The sequence below is a fragment of the Scardinius erythrophthalmus genome (genome assembly GCF_964197995.2).
Source record: "Scardinius erythrophthalmus genome assembly, chromosome: 11".
In the NCBI taxonomy this organism is placed as follows: domain Eukaryota; kingdom Metazoa; phylum Chordata; class Actinopteri; order Cypriniformes; family Leuciscidae; genus Scardinius; species Scardinius erythrophthalmus.
In genome coordinates, this window is record NC_138231.1 from 33,642,023 (window position 1) to 33,667,089 (window position 25,067).

Here is a 25,067-nt window from a genome sequence, read left to right on the forward strand (position 1 = left end):
ATTATTTTTTGAGATTATAATAATGATCAGGTAACTGAAGACAATTGTTTTCCAAAATAATTAAAAGCAAGAAGACCTTAACATTGCCTGCAACCACACAGAACACATTAGAAGCAACCAGCCAGAACACTCTAACAACCAGTTAAAATAACCTAACGACCAGCCAAAACCCAATAGCATCTGTTTAACAACACTGTAAAAAACAAAATATGATCAATAAGTTGACAACGTTTTTACATTGGTTGAACTCATCAAAATAAAAAATAGCCAAGTCAGTTTAATATAATTTAAGTTGAAGTGACTTAAACATCCAAGTTGATTGCACTTAAACATTGAAGGCAGATTTTTTACAGTGAACATACTGGTAACCAATCACACCACTCCTGCAACACCCTGGTAATCTATCTGACTGTACAGCACTGTAAAAGATTTCAACTTTTAAAAGTATTTTAAATGGTAAGCTAAACCAACAAAAACTTTCTTGACAAACCTTACTTTTCTAGCATATCTTTATTTAAAAAATGCACACTGTTATAAGCTAGGTTATTCCTTCACTCATTAAAATACAATTTAAATAAATCCTATGAACACTGACAAAAATCACTTTCAGAATGATTTTATTTTTCATCTGATGAATGATAAAAACATTGACAGATAATCAGAATTCACCCAAGAATTTAAAGAGTATAGACTACATGACATATTAAACAGAAAGCTGGTGTGCGTTGTTGTGGACAATATTGCCAACTTACTGTTATAGTTACGTTTATTTGGTGCTAGATTTCTGCTCATATAGGGAAGTACTGATGTTGATGATGAAATGTTTTGCAGAAATTTCAGCAGTTTCCTCAAGTGTGTTAGTGTCAGCCTATTTCTTTCTGCTGGTAAGACCTCATTTTGCACCAATCACCAATCTAAATGATAGGCCTATATTCATGTCCGGTAACACTTTATTTTATGTTGACGTAGTTAAATGTAACCACTATAGTAATAAAAGTAAATTATGCATAATTACAAGTAACTAACCCTAAACCAAACCCTTACCCTAACCGTAACCTAGTAAGGACATTAAAGGGATGGTTCGAAGTAATTTCAACCTAGGGTCCTTTGCACCATGAAATTACTATCACCATGATAGGCCTATATTCAGGTCCGGTAACACTTTATTTTAAGTTGACATAGTTAAATGTATTTATTTATTATTTTTTATATTATTTTTTATATTAGTGCATATTAGTGGCAGCGGGTGTTTGGCTCGAGGTTATGGTGCAAACGACCCTAGGTTGAAATGACTCTGAACCATCCCTTTAATTAACATCAGTACTTACTTTAGTAAGTACAATATACGTCAGTGTAACCTCAGGTCCTTTTAATGATTAAGTGGTAGTTTAGATTCATATGTAAATGCACATATTTAAGCTCACAATTCTGTCAAATTCACTTAAAGATAAAATTGTTCCAGTATTCCATGAAAATAGTTATTAACTGCTGTTTATAAACTGTGTCAGTGGATACAGCATCATAGGAGTTAAGTGTCAGATCCAGCCAAGGCCATATGGAAGGTTTCTGATGTGGAGGCAGTCATGGCCGTAGCCAGCTATGAGGTCACCGAGGTCCGGACCTCGGTCATTTTTTTATATTCAAAAATAAAATTTCAAGCTCTCTGAATGATTAATTAGCCGTTTAAACCGCGTCATATGTGTGTTTGCAATTTATGTCGCTGCGAGAAGGTAGATCAGTGAACGGGGCTTGAGAGCGTGTTGTGAGCATAGACTGTAAAAAATGCGGCAGAGCGCTTTATGTCACTTTATTATAATTTATAAATAAAGCGCAAAAGAAACTACAAGCATGATGCAACAGCATCGTAGTTGATGTCAATTTGAAAGTCATGAAATGACCAAAAAGTGCCAATAAACTTTTTTTTCTTTTACATTTCCGATAATGGCGCGTATAATTTGCACTAAGTGCCTGTCTTTTTAGCAAAAAAGGCACCCACAACTAAATAGCTACAGTTGCACGGGTCGTTGGGCGTGCGTGAGGTGCTTGAAACTAAGTAGCTTTTGACGCGTTCGACTCGAGTTCGAATCCGCCTTTTGCCGAACTCGCTCTTCTCCCTCTTCTCCCTTTTCCCAATACACATGAGATGTAAAATGTATAGCCTAACATAAAGGTCTCTAGCGTTATATTTTGCCAACGAACTAATATCGAAACCGTGATATGGTTTTGTGCTTTATAAAACAGCACAAGACTTTAAGTATCCTATATAGGCATTATGTTTGTGCTGCGTGATTTAAAGAAAAGTGCGCACTTTGCTCACGCGATCAAAGGGTTTATTTCTTGCAAGTGAAGACATTAGGACAAAAGTATTGTAATTTTCCTATAGTGTAATGTAAAATATACTTTTGAAATATTCATTTTCATTTATTAGGCTATATGGATTTTATGTCATAGGAATAATTATAGAAATCATTATTATATTATTATACTAATTGTTTGGCATACTAAAACACCAGTTATAATGTAATGTAGACTGAAACTCCATATCATAACTAAAAAATATGTTTGAGCCCCCTTTAATGTCCAGGTACAAGTCAATGTTTTTTATTTGTGCACAGTTCATGGGTTGAAGCCCGTTGAAGCTCTTAATTTTGAGCTCTCAAAGAGCACCAGATTGATGCATTTAACCTTAAAATGTACAAAATTTTCTTGCGGGGGAGCATGCCCCCGAACCCCCCTAGAGGGACAGAGGTTTACCCAACATAGTTTTACAAAATCCTATATGGGAAAGATCTATCATTTATGAACTTTACTCCAGCATAGTACAACAAAGTTCCTTTTAAGTCAGTAAACTAAAACTCTTAATGCAAAATTAAAATGTCCTTGGACAAACTATACATTAGGCCTGCCTAAGGGGGGGCCTACAAGACATTGATTGTGCCCAGGGGCCTCTGAATTCTTAATCCGGCCCTGCACCTCACCTCGGACCTCACTAATTTTCAAACCCTGGTTACGGCCTTGGAGGCAGTGACTGTTATTGGCTCATGATCACTGAGAGACATAACCAGATGGAAAACATGACTGAAAAACCAATGAAACTGAAATGATCTAATGGTTTGTGCATGACCAAGCATATATGATAAGATCACCTGACTGTATAAAGAGCGATACATGTTTTTAAATATGGATATTTGAAAGAAAAGATTGGAGCTTGTGTGTCAATTTTCTGTTTTAACCAAGTTTCAGTCTACCAGCACCTGACAGCTTTGATCAAACCTTTAAGCAAAGAAGTTGCTTTAGCAGGTGTTAAACTCTTTCACTCGTCAAAGTGGGTTGTGAAGGGCTTTAAGGCTCTAAAAATAAGCAGTTGCTTTCTCTCTGCAATTCAGGAAAGATTAGAGGAATTATCAGGTTGCTGTTGGGAAAAGTTTCATCAAAAGCAATCAGCTTATCCTTTACTGTAAACACTGTTATAAATCATTTATTTCCCAGTAATGTCATCTTTTGTAGCATGTGCAAGTGACTGTAACTGACCTAGATGTTTGTTTTTAATAGTTAAGCATTTGAAATGAAAGTGGAAAAGTGAACAGCCAAACTCTACTGAAGACCGCAGAAAACATTCAAGCCCCTGAATTAGCTGAGAAATATTTCAATTCCAGTAAGAGCTTAGTCTGCTTGCCAAAACCATTACTTTTGAATTTGAATGTAATACAATTGGCACATGTCTTACTAGAGGAACCCAGCGAACTTCTCAGCATTGCTGACTCAATGAATGGTTTGAGTCATGAAGCATCCATCCAGCCAGACATGGCTGGTTTTTGGCAGTTTAACACTAAACGCCTAACTGGGAAAATCACCAGAGCACCTGACTGCAAGTCAAAACATTTCACACACCATCACTGAAGATTCAGATTTCATCATATGGCCTGCAGGAAAATGGTCTTGGAAACAATATCAACATTGGTTACAGTGAAACATAATGGAAGTGAATGGAGCCAATCCGTCATTGTTTCAATAGTAGAGCCACAAAAAATAAATGATATACATGTTTACATGACTTTAGTGCTAAGAAATTTATAATATCTAATCTATTCTGTGTAAAGTTATATCCAATTTTACAACACTATTGCCATGACAAGGCAATCATAAAATTGACGAGAACTTTACAGCTCAAATAATACACAAATTTGAAAATAAAGAATGTGCTTTTATAAAATTATGAGCTTTACGTGTTTTGTTATAAATCCTCCAAAAAAAAAAATGCCCCCATTCACTTTCATTGTAAGTGCCTCATCGTAACCTTGTTTTTGTTGTTTATTTTACAGAAAATGAGTAAAAAATATGTTGACTGATGATCTTAACCTGTACTGAACCCGCAATATTCCTTGAATCTGGCATATATATATATATATATATATATAACTAGTACCAAAAATAAAGTGCTGGACAATAAACAAGCAGACCAATACATTTTCTTCACTATCTCAGAAGTGAAGATGTTTGTCTATCTCAAACATGTTTGTCACTATAACTCACTATCACTTATATTGTCTGTCAGAACATGATGCCAAAGAAAATGTGTCAGAGGCAGAGCCACAGAGCTTCCAGTTAAACTGGTTTAGGGCAAGTGTGTAAAACCCCATATTGGGTAATTCACCAAGTCACTTTTAACAATAGAATGGTTGAATAGCAAAAAACAAAAACAATCCCTTCAACCAAATTTTCAGACATGAAATTTAAGCATAAACAATCAAAAGAAAAAAGCAGATGAATGGGGCCATTATTCCAGTTGTATAAGCTGGTCACTGAATGAAATTGAAATGAGTTGGCAGTGTCGAATCGACCTGACTCTAAATATGGATAATGTTCATAATAGCATCTTAATCTCATTAATCCCATCAAAGTGAGCAGCACTAGTGTGCATTATGAGTGCATTAACGCTGCTTCAAATACAGGGTGAGCTCGTGAGAACAACAAATAAATCAAGGGTAATAAATAATTCATGGAGGATTTGCAGGCCTACAGATAAATGTGACATGACCGCAGCTCTGTTTGTCTTTGAGGTGTAAAGGATATATTTTTTTGTTTTTCTCATGAAAATTTAATGTTTCTATCTCAAGCCACAGATCCCCTGATTCATTATTCAATACTGGACAGGTGATATGTGTCACATGTGGTTTAGGTAAACCAAAATTGTTCTTTACAATCTGTTACAAAAGGAATATTCAAGTTTATTACTCAGACTTTAGTTAGCAATACTTTACAATACATAAATTAACTCATTGCAATGACTCAATAACAACAACAATAGCACTGGATGGTGCTGTGGAGTATATTGCATTGCCTTCTACTAAATTTTGAATCGTCTCCATATTTTTGTCGTAGCAACAAGTCTGTCAACGGAGTGTATTACAACAAGTTCGCAAGAGAGAGTTGATAAGGGAAAGTAACATAATCTAAATAAGCCTTGGCTAATGTTAGTTCCATCGTAGCTCTGGAGCTGTGTAAGTGAAGTCTTTAAAATTATCCTGGTGGAAAGGGAAAAGGCTGTCCTCTATTGGTGTAAGACAGGGTTCCTCTTGGGTGAAGTCGGGGTCAAAATTTGCCACATCCTCAATAGATTCCTACAAACCAAAACCAAAACATTATTTTTGACCAATATTAACACTTTTCAAATGAATCGGATATTGGTTATTTAATGAAAAATAGCATAATTTGGTGCATCTATGAAGAATAGCACTCAACAACAGTATTTCACTGGTAAAGTAACTAAAGTCATTTTACTTCAATTACTTAAACGTTTACTTTAAGTATGTATATATGAAGAGTTCAGATGCAAAAGCCTCTAAATGCCATCTGAAATTTTCTTCTAGAATGATCATTTTTATCAAGCTCGTATATTTAAGTTCAGTAGTTTCACATAAATGACAATTAATAAAAATGATCATTCAAGAAGAAAATTTCAGATGGCACTTAGAGGCTTTTGCATCTGAACTCTTCATATATAATTAAATATATGTGACCCTGAACAAAACCAGCCTTATGTTGCACGGGTATATTTGTGGCAATAGCCAACAAAACATTGTATGGGTCAAAATTATAGATTTTTCTTTTATGCCAAAAATCATAAGGATATTAAGTAAAGATCATGTTCCATGAAGATATTTTGTAAATTTCCCACCTTAAATATATAAAACATTTATTTTTGTGAATGGATGCAGCATAATCGCCAATAGAAATGGACAACTTTAAAGGCGATTTTCTCAATGTTTCGATTTTTCTGTACCCTCAGATTCCAGATTTTCAAATAGTTGTCCTATTCTAACAAATATTGTCCTATCCTAACAAACCATACATCAATGGAAAGATTATGTATTCAGCTTTCAAATGATGTATAAATCTCAATTTTAAAAAAATTACACATAAGACTGGTTTTGTGGTCCAGGGTCACATTAATATAAGTATTGTAAAATGTCTTCAATTCTATCAAATAATTTTGTAAATATAATGGAATAAATAATAATAATAATAATAATCAAGGCTATTTGTTACAGTGTGGAGGTGGATCCAAATTAGCGATCAAAGACTTCAGATTTTACATTGATTAACATGAACTAACTATAATCAATATATGTTTACAGCATTTATTAACCTGTGTTAATGTTAGTGAATAAAACGTACATGTTCATGTTATTTTACAATATTAACAGATTTGATCTTAAAAATGTATTAGTAAATGTTGAGATTAACATGACCCAAGATCAATAAATGCTGTGGACATATTGTACATTGTAGCTCATGGTAAATAATGTTGTTAACTAATGTCAACAAATGAACCCTTATTAATGTGTTACCAGTGTTTTATTAAATAAATTAAAATGAAATCAATTAAAATAAATCAGTTATCAAAATTGGTTCTGATTATTCAAGTCCATATCTGAATCCATATTAGTCAATGTCTACATACAATACACATTAGAGAATTAAACAGTAGAAGTGCAGAGGTAGGCTTACTATTCGAGGTGTGAACGGTGGTGTGATCTCTCGTTTGTTCAGCTTCTCCCAGTCCAGTCCTGTGAAAAACGGGTGTGCAGTGATGGCCTCTTCCCCTCCATCTCTTTCCATGCAGCCTAACCGACACGCTGGGTCTCTGGTGAGTAACTGGGTAGATAGCAAACACAAATCTTCATTATTAAGTTTTTGAACACAGTGCTTGAAGAGTGCACTTGCTCAATCTTTCAAATAAATGCAAATGCTGTTAAAAAAAACAACAACAAAAAACAAACAAAAGTGGTAACAAATGTTACCTTAAAGTGGGACTTCTCCCTGATTTCACAGAAATTTTGTTTTTGCTATAAATGAATGCACTGTAAGTTGGTTCAGTTATGTTAAATAGCATTGTCGACTTGAATAAAACCAATTAATTTAGATGTTACCATTTATAGATTACAACTTTTTCATTGCACTTGGTTGCCAAAATGGTCTCTGTCATACTGGTCTGCAAAGCTTACTGTCCACAATACTGCATAGATCAGATCACTGACTTAAGCCCTTGAAAAGGAGATTTTGGGATATTACTCCACTGATACGAGAAGACCTCTACATAGTCACATGATGTTAATCCTTCTACCATGACACAGCTCTTTAACCCTTCATGGAGCACAATGTAAGGAGGCACAAAGGGCAGGGATAGCCTGTGATAGTGACATCTTGGGTCAAACAGCAGCAATGGGGTCTGCTCACAGGCTGTGCTCTCTGCTCCTTATTAGCCTCATCAAGTTTTACTGGTGCTTACATACACCCGGCCAAGACCCTCAGAACAGCCAAGAAACATGTTCACTCTGAGCTCTTTAAATGAAGCAAGATTTGAGGTTATTCTGGTGAGAAGAAGAATCAGAGCTTGTTGAAGACTAGAACAGAATCAGGTTTCAGTATGAAGACCTCGAGTAGATTTTTTCTGAAATGTTTGCACAATGGAAGAGGAAGAGAGTGGTTTAATCATAAGACGTCACTGCCAGGAAAGTCACAGATTTCCCAACATAGCTGCCTGAGATGCAAGTCCAGACTCTGGATTGTGTTCTTAGAGTAAATGCAAGAGTCAGATAAATGTACTTGTAGTACAAAACAATGGATTCGATTCAAGTGGCGTCTTTGAGTACGCTTACATCAAAGCTTTAATTGAGACAGGCCTTTCTTTGTGTGATTGAGCTACAGTCTAGATAATCAAGTATTTGCATGCATCTCACCTCTGTTTGGAGCATGTGCTTAGGCCAATTGTATTCCAATTAACGCGTAAACATACTGGACGAAATAACTGAAATACCCGATTTACATGCAAATCAATAACCCGCCAATGCACGTAACCGCGTTTACAAGACAGGTTGTTGCCTGCCTGGGGGTGACGTTAAAACGTAAGCATCCATGTATTACACTCTGTTCATTATGTGAGTTGTGCTGTTAAACAAAGCATAAAAACCCCCAGTATTTCAGAGTATTTCAAAATGTCAGCGGGAAAGACTCTCCTCTAGTATTTGAGGTTTCTACAACTGTACCACTTGTCCTTTGGCTGCATGAGATGAGAACACATTTTTTATACTTCTTGGGTCAAGAAAAAGCCAGAGTTTACTCGCTTACCGTGAAACACTCGTTGTGGCTGGATGCGCTTAATCTGCCATATAAGGACGTATTTCTCTCACATGTCACACATGCACACTTCAATAAGCTGACAGAAGGCAGATTAAGGAGTTTACATGCTGGGAGATATAGTGGAAATGGGCAAAAATCTAGCTGTGTCGATCAGTTTATTCTTAAGCTGTTTATGACCTCACGGCGTTAAAGAAAAAAGGTTTAACGCGTTTACATGACCACACACGTTGTCGGCTTATTAAGCGGTATCGGGTTAAGAGCGCGCATGTAAACGTGCAGTGTTTTACGAAGAGACATTTTATAAAGACAAATTGTTTTGGTCTGACTTATTTTAAGTCATTGTGTATTCAATCTGATTTTTTGACAGCAGATCTGGACTCACTCCTCTAAGGATGTCCTCTGCCTCGTTGCTGAGCCAGGATGAATAAATGATCTCTTCTTTGAGGATGCACTCAAACAGCTCGTCCTCAGTCTCCGCTTCAAATGGAGCATGTCCCGACAGCATCTCATAAAGCAGCACGCCCAGAGCCCACCAGTCCACTGATACGCCATACAGCTCCTCCAGGATGATCTGAGAGAGACACACAGCATTAAACATCTACATGTGAAGAGAACGCGCAGCATTAAACATCTACATGTGAAGAGAACGCGCACACACACACTCACACACACACATTAACCATCATCTTGTACTATATATCCTCTTATAGTAATGTTCACCTCGGGTGCAATATAATCTGGAGTCCCACAGAAGGTGCTAGTAAGTTTTCCATTAAAGATTTCCTCTTTGCACATGCCAAAATCTGCCAGTTTGCAGTGGCCATGTCTGTCCAGGAGAATATTGTCCAGTTTCAGGTCCCTTTAAAACACAAAACAGAATGACAAAACTCAAATTATTAATAAATAGTAAAATAGTAGTGGGTGTAACCATCAAGTAAGTGACAAAAAGGTAAAAGTTATTGTTATTAAATATCAATAATTAATAATTTTTTTAAATTTTTTTACTTTGGTTAATTACAGATGTTTTCTGCACTTTCTTCACTTATTTTGAGACAAAATGTGTGCAATTCTGCTGAAAGGATTTAAACGTTAAAATGCATCAAATGAAGCAAAAAGTAATACACTCTTATCGGAAGCTAAAAGCATTATTGAATGCTTTACATAGCCAACATATTTTATTAAACAGCTGACGGATTTGTATAATTTTTTGAATGAAAGAAATTACAACTGTAATTTATGTGTGCCTACACATAAGTCATAAATAACAAGCTGAAAGACAGCCTGCGGTAGCACGAACAATGTAAACTAAATATCGCAAAACATACAATAGTGAATAACAAATGAGGTTCACAGAGTTCAAATGATATTGACGCACAATGACAAATGAGCATGTACTGCAATGCTTGCATGCTTGACACAAATGTGTAGAGTAATCCACAAGAGGAGTATCATTCAGTCTCCTGTCATCAGAGAAGGAAAGGCCATATTGATCCAGTGGAAAAGAGAATGACGGAATGTATATTGGATTAACAGCTTCTTGTGGCCAAAGGTTTCCAAGGAAATGTGGTCTAATTTCATTAGAAAACAATTAACAGAGAACACATTGAGAGGTGACCTCTTTACTGTGTTGTTAAAAGTGCATGACTGTGCCGCGTTACTCAGTAAACAACAAAGAATAGAGTGTTTTACAACAACAATATACACACGTGTTGTTCCATCTCCCATTACTTCGTTCAGTCAGGGTAACACTGGAGCCTCAACACTGGACAAAATATCCCCACAAAGATGGCAATAACCGAAATCCTTGTCCTTGTGGGGACATTTTTTTGGTCCCCATGATTAAAACAGCTTAGAAATCATACTATATATATATATATATATATATATATATATATATATATATATATATATATATATATATATATATATATATATATATATATGAAAATGTACAAATGCAGAAAGTTTTCTGTGATGGGAGGTTTAGGGCAGGGTTATATTCAGTTTGTACAGTATAAAAATCATTATGTCTATGGAAAGTGCATATAAAACATTAAAACACAATGTGTGCGTGTATGTGTGTGTGTGTGTGTGTGTGTGTGTACTTGTACAACTATCTTTGTGAGGACCAGTTTGAGTGTTAGCCCATTGGAGTGAGGAAAAGAGAGTAAAGTGAGGACATTTTGGCCGGTCCTCACTTTCTGAGAGCCTTTAAAGGCCTGTTTGAGGGTCAAGACTTGGTTTTAGGGATAAGGTTATAATGAGGTTAAGGGTCGGTTTAGAGTCAGGGGTCCGGTTAGGCACTTAGTTGTGATGGGTAAGGTTAAGGTAAGCGGCTAGAGATTGCATTGTGTCAATGAATGTCCTCATAAAGATAGATGTACAAGAATGTGTGTGTGTGTGTTTCTGGCAACTTCTTGTTTCTTCTCAAATAATTTATACAAATGTTATTCTCAAGTGTTATGAATCAGGTAATTTACACAAATGGAAAAGAGAAAGAAAGACAGAGACTACTACAAAATCAAAAAGATATCTTAACTTTCTTTACTTTATGCCTAGTGAACAAGCACAGAGACATGCAGAGACTCACGCTCACAGCTTCTCACAGGGCTGGTGCTGGCAAAAATAACAGCATGGCAAACACACCAGCCTGGCCATCAACCACAGCCCAAATCTGCAGCTGGAGAACTGGCAGAACTATTGCAGAGCTCGCAAAATGGGCAAATCTCTCTTCTGCTTAACCATCATTGACGTAACCGAATGCTTTCCTCTCTACGTAAAACAACCCAAGACTCTTGCAATGTTGCAACAAAAGTCTTCAAACACCAAGTATTTTGATTTAAAAAAAGGGTTTATCATTTAATTAAAAAAAGAATAAAACAACAAAGGAGAGTTCGTCATTTCTGATGCCCTTTTGGAAAGCAGATAAAATTTAGCAACAGTGGAACAATTTGAGAGGTCAATAAACACTCTGCATTTGCACTTTATCCAAGCCTCCGGGTATAACAGGCTTACTATTCAGTGAGACTAAAACACTAAAGTCATTAATGAACTCTTCATTTTTGAATAAATCCAGTATAGTCTAGTCCTCGGATTAGAGCAGAGCCAGATTACACAACATTACAGCATCTAATATAAGATCAGGGTTAAGTAAGGTGAAGTGGAGAGGAGCAGCCTGATGACACAGAGGTCAACGAATCGTTGTATTGCTGGTTTTATAAAAGGTGTGGTACAGGTTTCCCTTCAAAATCAATGCTGAAATATTGTGATGGGATTTTTAATATTTATTCAGAATAATATGTTGTGCTGTATTGCACTTTGTAACAGAAAAAGAGTAATGTGATAAAATCAGAGCAGTCCACAGGCCGCTCTCTCACTCTCCCTCCCTTGCTCTCTCTGTCTTTCTGAGTAAACAGCTTATGTAATAATAGCTCCATTGCATGCTGGGCAGACCTGTGATGTCAGCTCAAGTCCACACTCAAAATGTCACTCAAAATGTCCCCATAGTCCTCTTACAATACAACACTGCCATCTTTCCCAGGACTCTACTCTTCTCCCCATAAGCTTCACTTCACAGAAGCGTTATAATTACCCTAAAATAATTTGCTTTAAAGCCCAATAAAATCGAAAGGAAATGTGAGAGTGGCCATAAAGAGGCCCATCTGATTGTAAAGACGACAGAGGGTCAGCAAAGTTCACTGGAATTCCAGAAAAGACCCCACAGGGAAGCTTGTAAATGCTGCGAGCCTCATTTGAATGGGAAAGCAGTTTGCCAGATCTGCTTATATTTGGGCTTGGCTCGGCTCTATTACAAGGGTGATCGGAAAGCTTATTCAGGTAGACAAAGGTCATGTGATTACAGCCAGGATTACAGTCAATGTTCCGACAAGGAATAAGAAGACTAAGTCTAGGGCGGAGACTGTCTGTAAAAGCTGACGAAATGTGTCAGGACATGCGTAGACTGAACACATGCGCATGTCAAAGCAAACAACTGAAGGGCAGTTGCACTAGGGTGTGAAAATCTACAGTAATTTCAGATAAACATAATGAATTTCAAATATTCTTTCCTTCTGACAAAGGAATCACATGTTTTGTACATTAAAACAGTCTGGAAAGATAAGCTAACTTGGACAGCTAGCTCCAAAATAATGTAGCAAAATTTAAACCAGAGAGAAAAGATAAAATAATGAGAGGAAATGTGTGACATTAACATGATCCACAGTATTCCTCACCTGTAAATTATTCCTTTGGAGTGAAGGAACATCAGGGCCGAAATGATCTCCGCGGCATAAAACTGTGCTCGTCGCTCATCAAAACGCCTGCACTTCTGGATGTGGAACATGAGGTCACCACCATTCACAAACTCCATGACAAAGAATAACCGATCCTAGGAAATGAAGAGCACAGGTTAGCAAATACAGAGAAAAATAATGTGGAAAAACATGTTATAAAGTATAAAAGAGTCAAATACAAAGGATTATATTCAATATATTCATTCTATTACTTCTTACAGCATTAATAAACATGTAAACCTGTAATATGTACAGTATTTGAACTTGTGTTCTATAACACATTGATGCTATTAATGTAAAAATGACTATAAACAACGATTTATATATTATATTTTACACAAACATCTATTGTAATTCTAAAACATTTATTTAATATACACAACTGTTCAAAAGTTTATAAATGTCACTTTTTATCAATTTATCAATAGTATGATAAAATGTGTAAGTCAACAAAAAACTTGCATACTTCCTGTTAACATTTTCGGTATGGAAAGCAGGAAGTGAATACAATTACCAACCAAGACGCTCCATCTACTGTTTACATTGGGTATTGCAATTGACATCACTAATTTAGATTATTTCTAAAGATGGGCTTTTGGGTGGCTTTTTTTTTTTTAAATTATGCTCTCAGAAAGAGCAGTAATCTTATGGACTGTATATCAAGTATCAGTAGCATTTGATAGCATTAAATGGACCAATTACTATTCAGCTGTCAGATTTTTAACCCCAGGAAATATTCTCATGAAGTTTCAGGAGACTGAAGTATGTTTCAGGAGATTGAAGATAAAACAAAAGTATTTCAGGAATGTATACATTTTTTTGATATGATGTCAAGGGGTTTTGCCAAAAAGCATTGTGTTTCCTGGTTGAGTGAGGGAAATGGAGTGTCTACATTCAACAACACTTGTCAATGTGGGAACTGTGATGACATAAGTTAACCTCTACTGCAAAGTCTAGCGTGATTTCTTCAAGGCTCACGTTACAGATTAGCTACCCGATAACATGTCAACAAATCATACACTGAACAGAATTCACCCCTGACCGGATGACGGCATTTACTCTGGTTTCCCGAAAGCTGTTTGAGAAGGATTTCTAGATCCTTCTATTGTCCTATGAATGAATTTTTACAACAAGGAATCAAACTTTCCTTTATCAGAGTTCAATCAATGTACACTGTAATGATACTGGGAATTTTCTGTGAGGGCATTATCTGTTAAGTTTACGGACATTTCCTTTACCCTAAAACACGACGCAGCGTAATGCGTAATTCAGGGTAATTCAAGGGTAAGCCTTATGTGTGGAATATGGGATTTATCAAATCTGTTTTACCTCTATTCATCATATGACATGCTATTAGCACCTTAAATCCGTTTGAGGATTCTTACCACAGTCTGAAAGCAGTAGTAGAGCTGTGTGAGAAATGGATGTTGGTGGGCCAGAGTCAGCACTCTCTTCTCAATCATGGTTGCCTCGACATCATCGTCTTGCAGTATGACATCCTTCTTCAGCATTTTCACAGCAAAGACCCTGTGGTCACTTTTTAGACGAGCCAACATCACCTACAGATGCACACATATACACATCTGTGGTTAAAAGTGCCAGGACGTTCTTAAGACATATTGAGAATTTATAATGATCAAATGCAAGGGAGTGTAATATTGGTAATGAGGCATAGTTGCATGTGCAATACCTTGCCAAAGCTGCCTTTTCCCAGCACTTGCAAGAAACTAAAGTCTTCCAGACCAACTTTAACAGTCTCGTCTTCTTGCTCCTCAAATGCTGGTGGTATGCTTTTAATGGAGTTCTGACCCTTTATTCCTGTCATGTGCAGAGAACTCTACGGAGAAAAAATACAGAGAAATATACTCAAATGTACACAAATCTGGAGAAATATCTCACAAAGACAATAAATGGGCATATAACCAAAGCAAATATTATTGACATTCGAGATGGCTTTTATGAAGATACCTGAGACTTTCGTTTGGAGAGTGTGTTGAGCAATCCAATCTCTGACAATTTGCTGGCCAGTTCCGTACTGTTCACTCCGCAGTTGGGTGCAACATTTTGTTCACAGCGTTTGTGGATGTTCATCTTGCAACCTGAACAAATCCACACCACACAGATGACAACAACAATCTTTGACTACAAAGCAGCCGTGTTCAAATGTATTCCAATAAGTCGAGTAAATATTTGCTTACTCTTGCAATGGAGACCCTGTTTCATCAGGCCGTACAGGAGAGATCCGCAGTGGTTACAGTATGTGGGAACTTTGTAGTTGTGTTCTCTAAACTGGTGGGGTAAGTTGACGCTGAAGCCCTGCCTTTGGCCCTGTACACAGAATAAAATGCATGTCAAATGGATCCACAATACATAATTTTGTCATCACACATGCATTTACACACACTCACTCACTCTCTTACCTCATTTAAATCTTTCTTCATACGTGGACACTCACTTACAATCAAGTTATGACACCTCTTATGGACCACACACGCGCACACTAGAATAGTAAGGCAAAAAGTGAATGTTGCTATTCCTTGTATATGCATATGGGAAAATGATGATTCCACTAATATTAGTAACCATACACACCTTGACATTGATAACCTTGCTTTCCAATAACACCCCTGGGAAAAGATTATATTTTTATAACCACATGGCATCCCATACATTAATTGAGGCTATGTGCATGACAATGGGTTTTCTATGTAAGTCTCACCAAATGAAGTTTTTGCAATGGCAGCAAAAAGTTGGCTGGGGAAGGAAGGTTGCCATAAACTTATGACCGTAGACTTGGTGGACCTTTCTTTTCTTTAAAGCTTTTTGCCCCTCTCTTGTAAGTTTTTTATGGGGTCTCAATCCATTCACAGCTTCATCTGTAATTGATGGCAACACTCAGTCAGCACAATCAAAATGCCAACAAAATTAACTGTAAAGTTAAAACTAACTGTTGTGGATAAGTACACATGAAAGTGGGACATTTACAAAGAATTATGAAAAGCTGGTTATGCTGACATTCTTTTTTTTTTTATAAAACTTAAAAAAGAGATTGAATACTATGTTTAAAGACAAAACTATAACAACGTCTTTATTAAAAGACATAAAATGGTTAAAGATTTTTTTTTCATCACACCAGGTTCTATTTATAGCTTAACTGTCTACTGTAAATGTTCATGGCAGATTTGTCACAGATATATACACACATAAACAAACACTTTATATTATAATTACACATCGATCATTTATTTTTATATAAGAATAATAAAGATTTAGGTAACACTTTAGTTTAGGGTTGAATTAACTAGTTGCTTATTAGCATGCATATTACTAGGATATTGGCTGTTTATTAGTACTTATATAAGGCACATATTAATGCCTTATTCTACATGACCATATTCTACATTCTGCAAAACATAAACTTAACAACTAACTTAATAACTATTAATATGCCAAAAGTTGTAGTTAATAGTTAGTTAACAGTGAGAATTGGACCCTAATCTAAAGTGTGACCAAGATTTATATTTAAAACATTAAACATATTTATAGTTAATGAAAACAGCTAACCATCTGTAAAGGAGCCGGTGAGAGTGATGGATACATACACACTTCCCTCTGGTTCCAGATTCACCTGGAAGAGGAGATAACCGGGGAGAAACAATATAATACACTTTAAAAGCACACTAAAAACTATGTAAGTGCTGACACTATGATAAAATATCACTTTTATATCAAATATGATATCCTGTAGAGCTTCATGACATTTGTGTTTAATATTTAGCAGTTGCAAAAACAAAAAATCTTAAACATTTTAAAATATTTTTTTAGTTCACATTGATTATATAAACTGTAAAAATAACATGATAGTCTGCACACAAACTGAAAATATTTAAACCATTTTTTTTTTAAACCACCAGACTTTCCACTAAGCTGATAACACTGATGTTAAAGGTGATAAACTTAGCTAAATGGGCATGTTTTTTTAGAGCGAATGATGTCGCTATACTGTTTGATGTGGTTATGACCATGACAGGTCACAAAATACTGTGAGCTTTTATTACGCTTCAATGTCTGTGTGTCTTATGAGTTAAGGTTTTCTGATTAACTTTTATATTTCAGTGCAGCATATTAACAGTCGTCTCTCTCCTCTCTCTCTCTCTCTCTCTCTCTCTCTCTCTCTCTCTCTCTCTCTCTCTCTCTCTCTCTCTCTCTCTCTTCTATCACAATCTGTCATTCGATCTTGCCATCTAAGTCTTTCTCTCGCTTCCTATCATTTAGCTTGCCCTGCGAAGTGGGAGGAATTCCTGTAATGCGAGGCAAGACGAAAAAAGCAGGACTAGCTGGTTCAGGGAGTTAAATCCATAGCACGCACCATGAAGCACAACAAGTGTTTAGGGATAGGAAGTTTAAACATTGACCCACGACACTTGAAAAGTATTTAAAAAGTATAAAATGTAAAGAGACAAACTCAGCGTTTTCAATATTGCATACACATTATCTAGGTTGCCAGGAAACTGCATAACAGATGCAAAGATTAACAAACTCTCAGCTGTGAAGCCAAAGCAGAGGTTTAACCTAACACCAACTCAGTTATATTTGGCAGCTGGCTTTAAAATGACACCAAACCACTCAGCCGAATAGAAATCAAATCATTACAAAATGTAAACTTGAGTTCTGGTGAATGCTATTGCAAGTTGTACATGTGGAAAGCTTAAGATTTACAACATATGGGAGGTTTAAATGGGTCAAAGAGAGGAATCTGGCTAGTTTGGTTGAGCAGCATGTTTGCACTGGTGGTACAAGTTTGCAAGCGCGTCCCCCGCAAACACTGAGTGATAAAACCACACTTGCAAAATAATCAGCACATTTTCTGCAACCTAAACTCTTCAAAATAAAAGTTCCAAAAGTTTTTTTCTGCCACAAATAACCTTTATTTTTAAGACTTTATATTGTCATAATGGTAATTTTAAAATGATCAGGAAAAATTAGGACATGAAGCTGATTTTAGGTTACAATTTTTTTGATGGTCCACTTTTGACATTATATGCAACTTTGCAACTACATTTAAATGAATTAACATTAGAGTATTAGCAGACTGTTATGTTAGAGTTAGGTTTTACGGTTCAGTAAAGTAGAATAAGTTGACGTAGTTGCAGAGTTACTTATAGTCAGTATAATGTCTGTTGGGGAGTAACAGTATAAAATGTTAGCAGATATTAAGCAGACAGTCTATTAATACTCTAATGACTGCTGGTTGACATGTAGTTGCAAAGTTACTTATATTTAGTAGAATGTCTAAAGTGGACCATCAAAATAAAGTGTTACCATATTTTAAAACTCTTATACTGTCCAAATGAAGCCTAAAGCAAATACTGTACATACTAAAAAATAATGATTTCATGTTCTATGCCAAATTTGTAACCTTGAAAAATGTATATTTCAGAAGTTTTAGTATGAAACATAACCTTAAACACCCACAAAAAAAATCATAATCAGATTTCAAAACATAACGAGATAAACAACTGCTTGCAAGGGCTCATTTGACCACATTTTATCACTTGGACTAAAGCGAAAGCAGACAAGAGTATGTCAAACCACACATCACAGTTTACCCAATAGATGTAAGAAAAGGTGACGCTCTGAGAGTTTCCGTGATGCATGGTGGGGTGCAACATGTGGTTCTGTGCACAACCTAGTTGTTGCACAGATGAAAGCGACAGGACCCTCTGACAAGAACACTGCAGTCAGGAAAGACTAAAACTACAAAGAAAAGGGAGCGATGGGTTCCACATCTCTCTTACTTTGCATTTCTTTGCAATTTGTATGCAAATTATATCAAAGTATTAATATCAAAAGTTAAAAAAAATAATGTTCAGGGAATGACTCTGAATAACATTTAAAGAGATGGGTTCACCAAAAAAAATTAAATCCTTTCATCATTTACTCACCCTCAAGTTTTTCCAAACCTGTATGAATTATGAATTAAGATATTCTGAAGAACGAGGTTAACCAAACAGTGCCCCATTAACATTTGACAACTATGGAAGTCAATGGGGCCCATCAACTGTTTGGTTACAAACATTCTACAAAATATCTTCTTTGGTGTTAAGCAGAAGAAAGAAATTCAGATTTGGAACAACTTGAGGGTGAGTTAATGATGACAGGATTTGATTTTCCTTTTTAGGTGACCAATCCCTTTTACGATAGACAACAGACAAACGATAGACAAAATCGCATGCTGGAGGAGGTAACCATAGCAACAGTTGCTCGATCGATGTTTCATAATTTACATCGATAAAACAAATAATTTTCATGTTACAATTGTATACATCAATCAATATGTCTATAATTTATCAAACAGTCAAACAGTAAATTATGGTGATGATCATGTCAACATGTCTGCCCTAAATAACTATTGTAAAACTTCTTTTTCCTCTCTCTTGTAGGCCTATGTTTTTTTTTTTTTTTTTTGGTTGTTGTTGTTGTTTTATACCAAGTTAACGTTACCACACCTCTATTTGTAGTTATATAGCCTATAGTTAAGGAACAATTCTGTTATTCACAGTGAAAACTCACCCATCCTTCAAAACTTTGTCTTGTGTTTGATGGCACTATCAGTTCGTCAAGCTGGATTCTGTAATTTGCGACAAAATCGTCGTATCCTATAGGGGTGTTATTGAAAACAGCCAGTTCCAGCTCTTTGCCATTCGAGATGTATGGGCAGAATTCATCATCGAAGGTCGGCTTGTTGGTCTTCGATTTTGTGGCGGTTTGTCCAACTTTCAGATTATCTACTTTAACAACGATGTAAGGATCCAGGTGGGTTTTCTTATGAAAGGTGTGGCGAGTTGAAAAAGTTGTTGGTTTTAAATCCACTGCCTCCCCGATACGCAGCCTCAGATATCCGTTGAATTTCATAGTCGTAGCTCCAATAGGCTATTTAATATTCGATGCAATAAACCGAATAGGCAATAAATCGAAAGATTTCACCTTTCAATAACACGAAATCATAATAGGCTAAACTACAAAATAATAGGCTACGTTCTGAAGAAACATAGAACTGACATAGTCACAGTTAAAAACCTGAAACAGCGAAACCACAGATGAGTGCTGAGCTTTCGTCCTTCATAAAATTGTCAAGAGTAAACCTCCCTCTCTCTCTCTCTGCGTGTGTGTGTGTGTGTGTGTGTGTGTGTGTATAGATTGAGCTATGCGAAGCGTCACGAATAGATACATGAAATGGGTAGCCTACATTCCGTGTTTGTGCCGTCATCTAGCATAACTATGCCGACAATGCGAGCATAACAAAGACAAAGTCGATGATTAGACACACCTGACTCTGTGCTTCTCCTACCAACCGACGACATGGAAATCCATTTAGAATGAATCACAATTAGGGCTAGACTCCAGTGGGTTTTTTTTTTTTGTTTTTTTTAGTGCACAACTACTATTTTTAATAATGTCTATAAGTAAATATGAAGCTTCAAAACATTAAATCTCTCTCGGTATGTAACAGGAGCATTAACTGCACTGTGTAACAGGCCAACATCTTTTCCAAAGAAAACAGAGCAGAACAACTTTTAATAAGATGTCAGCACTAGAGGAAAGTGAAAGTGAAAGAGAGAGATATTTATCATTTGTGACACAAAAATTTGAAATGTGAATGTCAGCAACTGAATCTAATATCTGAAGTCTATAATACAACAGGGTCAATATACTGTATATGTGTGCATACACACGCCCACACAGTTTATAGAATAAAACAAAAATGGCCATTATATATATATTCACTATGCCATTTTTCAGACCTTGAATAATGCAAAGAAAACAAGTTTATAAACATTTTTAAGCACAATACTAATGTTTTAACTTAAGAAGAGTTAATAATTCAATATTTGGTGGAATAACCAAACACTCAAACCATAACACTGGCACAAAAATTCAAGATTTGTTTGATGGCCTGTGACCTTCTATCTTCCTCTTGATCACATTCCAGAGGTTTTCAGTGGTGTTCAGGTCTGGAGATTGGGCTGGCCATGACAGGGTCTTGATCTGGTGGTCCATCCACCTTCATTGCCCTGGCTGTGTGGCATGGAGCATTGTCCTGCGGGAAAACCAATCCTTCGAGTTGGGGAACATTGTCAGACCAAAAAGAAGCAATTTCTCTTCCAGGATAGGCTTGAGTCACACACCCTTCTCAAAGACGTCACCAATCCTCCACCAAATTTCATAGTGGGTGCATGTGCAAGACACTGTGGGTTGTAGGCCTCTCCAGTTGTTGGACTCATCAGATAAAATCAGAATCAGGCAGATCCGATATTTATAATTCATATCAGATTTATTTCAATTAACTAAAATTGTAAATCGTTTTAGTTAACAATAACAACACTGGACCCCTTTGATGTAGCCTACAGCAGGCACATATTTTATGTAAGGTCGAGACACCTGAATCATGCTTCTCAAACTTACATAAAATATTTGCCTTCTATAATGCTATGCTCAGTTGTCCAGAAGAGGGCAGTGTTGCATAACGCTGCATTGTGGCATCAAACGTCACGTTTACCAATTTAGGTTTCTAATTTAAAACACCTTCATACCTCTTCCCCTAAAGTCGAATGGCCTACCTTTTGAATTTGCACAAAGTTACACAATGGAGATTCATAAAATTCATTACACAAGCCCTGAATTATAGAGTAGTGTAAAAAAGAATAATAATAAAATGAATAAGAGTCAATACACTACTAAAAATTTGCAGTACTATTTTCACTCAAATTGCAGGTAAATTTTACAAATAGTTACAAAACGATTCTGCAAGTAATACTGACTTTTTGTAATCCCTAAAATTGTAATCCCTAATTTTAGATTCAATGCATTCAATATAATGCATTACTTTTAAAAGTAAATTTCTCCAACACTGTTAATGTGACATTAAACAAACAAAAACAAAAACAAAACAACAACAAAAAAAAAAAAAAACTGAAAACACAACACCTGCTTTGCCATCACAGCCCTGCAATGTGAATGTCAGCAAGTGGGCTACTGAGTTTCTATATTGGCAGCCGAACTAGTCAGGCCTCAAACTGTGAATAGCACCTCATTCATCATACTCCATAAAGAACCCCAGGGAACACGTGCACCATAACCACATGCATAAAAATAGACACTGCAGATTTACAAAGCCTCTCTCAAACACCTTCGAATGTCCGGGCATATTGATTTGAGGAATCGACTATATGTTTCTTAAGAGGCATGAGAGCTCAGATGGCTCATGCATGTTCTTTGGTCTTAATTGTGCCATATGGTGTTTGAAACCAAACCCGAGCTTTTGCTGGTACTTATATACTAGAGGAACAATATCCACCTGCAAGCTGCTACCCATTTGCCACTACACTGTAAAAAGTTGTAACCTGCAATTGTTACCTTAAAGAACTAATTCTTACCTGATTTTTGTTGGCAAAAAATGTATGGGTATATAGGTTGATTCAGTCATGTTAAATAATATTTTTTTGTATAAAACCCTCTGGTGCTCTTTTGTCATTTTTGACTGAAAATGTTTTGGTTTTTAGATTTTTTTACTTCACTGGAATGGCACAAAACTTGGTAAAGGTTTTGGCATTTGGTATGTTTGCATAATGGTAATTATGCATAATTATGCATAATTTGAAAAGGTCCTGAAAAAAAGAAAGAGTCACTTAAAGGAACACTCTGACTTTTTGGAACTTTAGCTTATTCACAGTATCCCCCAGAGTTAGATAAGTCCATACATACCTTTTTCATTTCTGTGTGTTCTGTAAGTGTTATTTGAAGCACCCACCGCTAGCCTAGCTTAGCACAAAGACTGGATGTAAATGGATAAGGTAGCATACTAATCCCAATAAGTGACAAAATAATGCAAACATTTTCCTATTTACATGTTGTGATCTGTATAGTCACAGTGTGTACAAAAGTAGCTGTGCTCCTACGCCTAGTGAGAATATAGTTCCCAGTATTTATACGATTAAAAATGGTCTCTGTCTCATATATACATATTTACATCCAGTCTTTGTGCTAAGCTAGGCTAGTGGTGGACCTGCAAACAACACTTACAGAACGCACAGAAATAAAAAAGGTATGTATGGACTTATCTAACTCTGGGGGATACTGTGAATAAGCTGAAGGAGAACTTGGTAACTTTTTTTAACTTAATAAAACTGTCTAGAAATCATTTGGATGGTTAAACAAACTGTTCTGGTGATATTGGTGACTTTCCCCGCTCCCCCCAGCGTTCCCAGGCGGAAAACCAACCTTGCAACTTGGGGACTACCGTCCCGGCAAAATAGAAATTGGAAGTCTCGTGAGAAGCGAGAACGAGAACGAGCGCGAAACACGAATCGCTTTACGGCAATTCAACATAAACACACACGCATGTATGATGTATTACCAGATTACCCACCTCGGTAGACAAAGCTCCACACGATACAGCTGGCTTGCTCCGATCAAAACAAACGCACATGAGCAGCGGTAGAGCGGGGGAGGAGGCCGCCGCAAGTGAGTTTTTTACGACCGTGTTGTGACATACGCCCCCCCACAGCTGTAGGGGGAGCTCGTGGGGAAAACATGCGACAACAAAAGGGAAAATCAACGAAGAAGTGACTAGAGTTTGCTAGAGTTGCCCAGGGGGGCATGGATTTCTATTATTTTGAAGGTACCCCCGGGCGCCGCCATTGGCTAGCGGACCCCCACCTGCTGTTAGCATCCCATTGACTCCCATTCATTTTGGCGTCACTTTGACAGCGAATAACTTCACATCTGAAGCGTTTAAAGACTCGATTTGTCCATTATTTATTTCTAAAGAAACACGAAAATGTATAAAAGGCTCCATTACCTTGTAGCTTACGTTACGGCCCCTTAGAAGTAGTTTTTGTAAAAATAGGCTAACGATTGTGTCATAGCCACGCGACTCTCTGTCGCACAGTAGGAAATTACCATATGGACAGGAGGAGAAGCTCGCGGGCAATCGGGAGGACGTGGAGGCAAAATGACAAAGTAATTAATCAGAACACCTACTAAAAGTTTATCCTGCTCCTATCTCATGGACACCTCCTACTCACACTCTCCGTCTCTGCAAGTCTCGGAAGGGAATGATTCAGATTTCTCTTGACACAGCTACTAGAAGACAGACGGTTTGCTCACGTGACATCTACGTCGTCAAGCTCAGTTTCATTCTGCGCAGTACGCTCGACCCCCAGGAAGTAAGAGTTTCTAATTGGCTTCACTTTTGTCTCCATTGAATCCAATGGGGTCGCTGTGTCCATTTCTTTTACTGTCTATGGAGTTGCCGAGTTCTCCTTTAAATGGCTGCATTGGAAATGAATGGGAAACTAATTAAATCTGGTGGAAACGTTTGGTACTGCGCCTCAAACAAAATCTTACTGAAAGCTCTTTTTTTATCAATCTCAAATTTGAAACACAACTTGTTTATATTTATAAATATATATATATATTTCATATGAAAACCTTTAAATAGCATTTCTGTGCATTTTCCCATAACAAAAAATGTAAACTTCTATAACTCAATATATATATGTATTCACTTCAATAATAATCTTCTTTAAAAAGAGACCAAACTTGAGTCTGTGCTCCAAAACATTCAAGATATATGACAGTTTAAGTTGGAAATTTAATTTTCAGGTCCATGCTCAAAAAGGGAATACATGGAATTTAACCACTGCATAAATATACTTTAGTTCCTTAAAATCCCCTAAAAACACAAAAATATATAGTACATTCATTTCACTGAAATAAAAAATTATACTGATGATGCTCCTTCTCTCCAACACAATGACATCACATTACAAATATGTAACACAATTGACTTTAGATAGTTGTGTCTATGGCTGCAATAACTCATGCTGCATGTAAAAACTTTTAGCATTGTTAATTCTCTGTCTATTGTGTTGCAACAGGCCTGTAATTAACCTTGCATGTCATTCTTATGTGGACAATGATGTTTACTCTCACCACCTTCTATTTGTTTAAGGAACATGACAGTAATTTCTGTCACACTCGACCTTTAAGCAATGATTCACAGCAGATCACATTAATAGGAAGCTTCTGATACAAAGTGGTCCCATTTGAAAGTTATCGACCTCATCT

General features: G+C 36.5%; 1 protein-coding gene across 1 annotated transcript; it reads right to left on the bottom strand.

The window, feature by feature from the left end:
* Positions 1–5,087: 5,087 nt before the first annotated feature.
* prkchb (protein kinase C, eta, b) lies at positions 5,088–20,316 on the bottom strand. The gene is made up of 14 exons (XM_081377923.1): positions 19,509–20,316; positions 16,500–16,563; positions 15,655–15,811; positions 15,528–15,562; positions 15,356–15,435; positions 15,134–15,263; positions 14,904–15,034; positions 14,626–14,772; positions 14,321–14,494; positions 12,876–13,030; positions 9,364–9,502; positions 9,026–9,214; positions 7,012–7,158; positions 5,088–5,621 (listed from the first exon to the last, which is right to left on the bottom strand). The coding sequence occupies exons 1-14, from the start codon at positions 19,848–19,850 to the stop codon at positions 5,475–5,477; spliced, it is 2,037 nt and encodes a 678-aa protein (XP_081234049.1). The 5' UTR covers positions 19,851–20,316; the 3' UTR covers positions 5,088–5,474.
* Between the last annotated feature and the right edge of the window lie 4,751 nt (positions 20,317–25,067).

What these genes read in the sequence shown, in the direction of transcription:
- prkchb (XM_081377923.1), bottom strand. Translation starts at nt 19,850, where the DNA reads ATGAAATTCAACGGATATCTGAGGCTGCGTATCGGGGAGGCAGTGGAT. An exon ending in CACCGGCTCCTTTACAGATG is followed by an intron (nt 15,812 to 16,499) that starts GTTAGCTGTTTT and finishes CATCAATTACAG; the next exon opens with ATGAAGCTGTGAATGGATTG. An exon ending in TGAAGAAAGATTTAAATGAG is followed by an intron (nt 15,264 to 15,355) that starts GTAAGAGAGTGA and finishes TTCTGTGTACAG; the next exon opens with GGCCAAAGGCAGGGCTTCAG.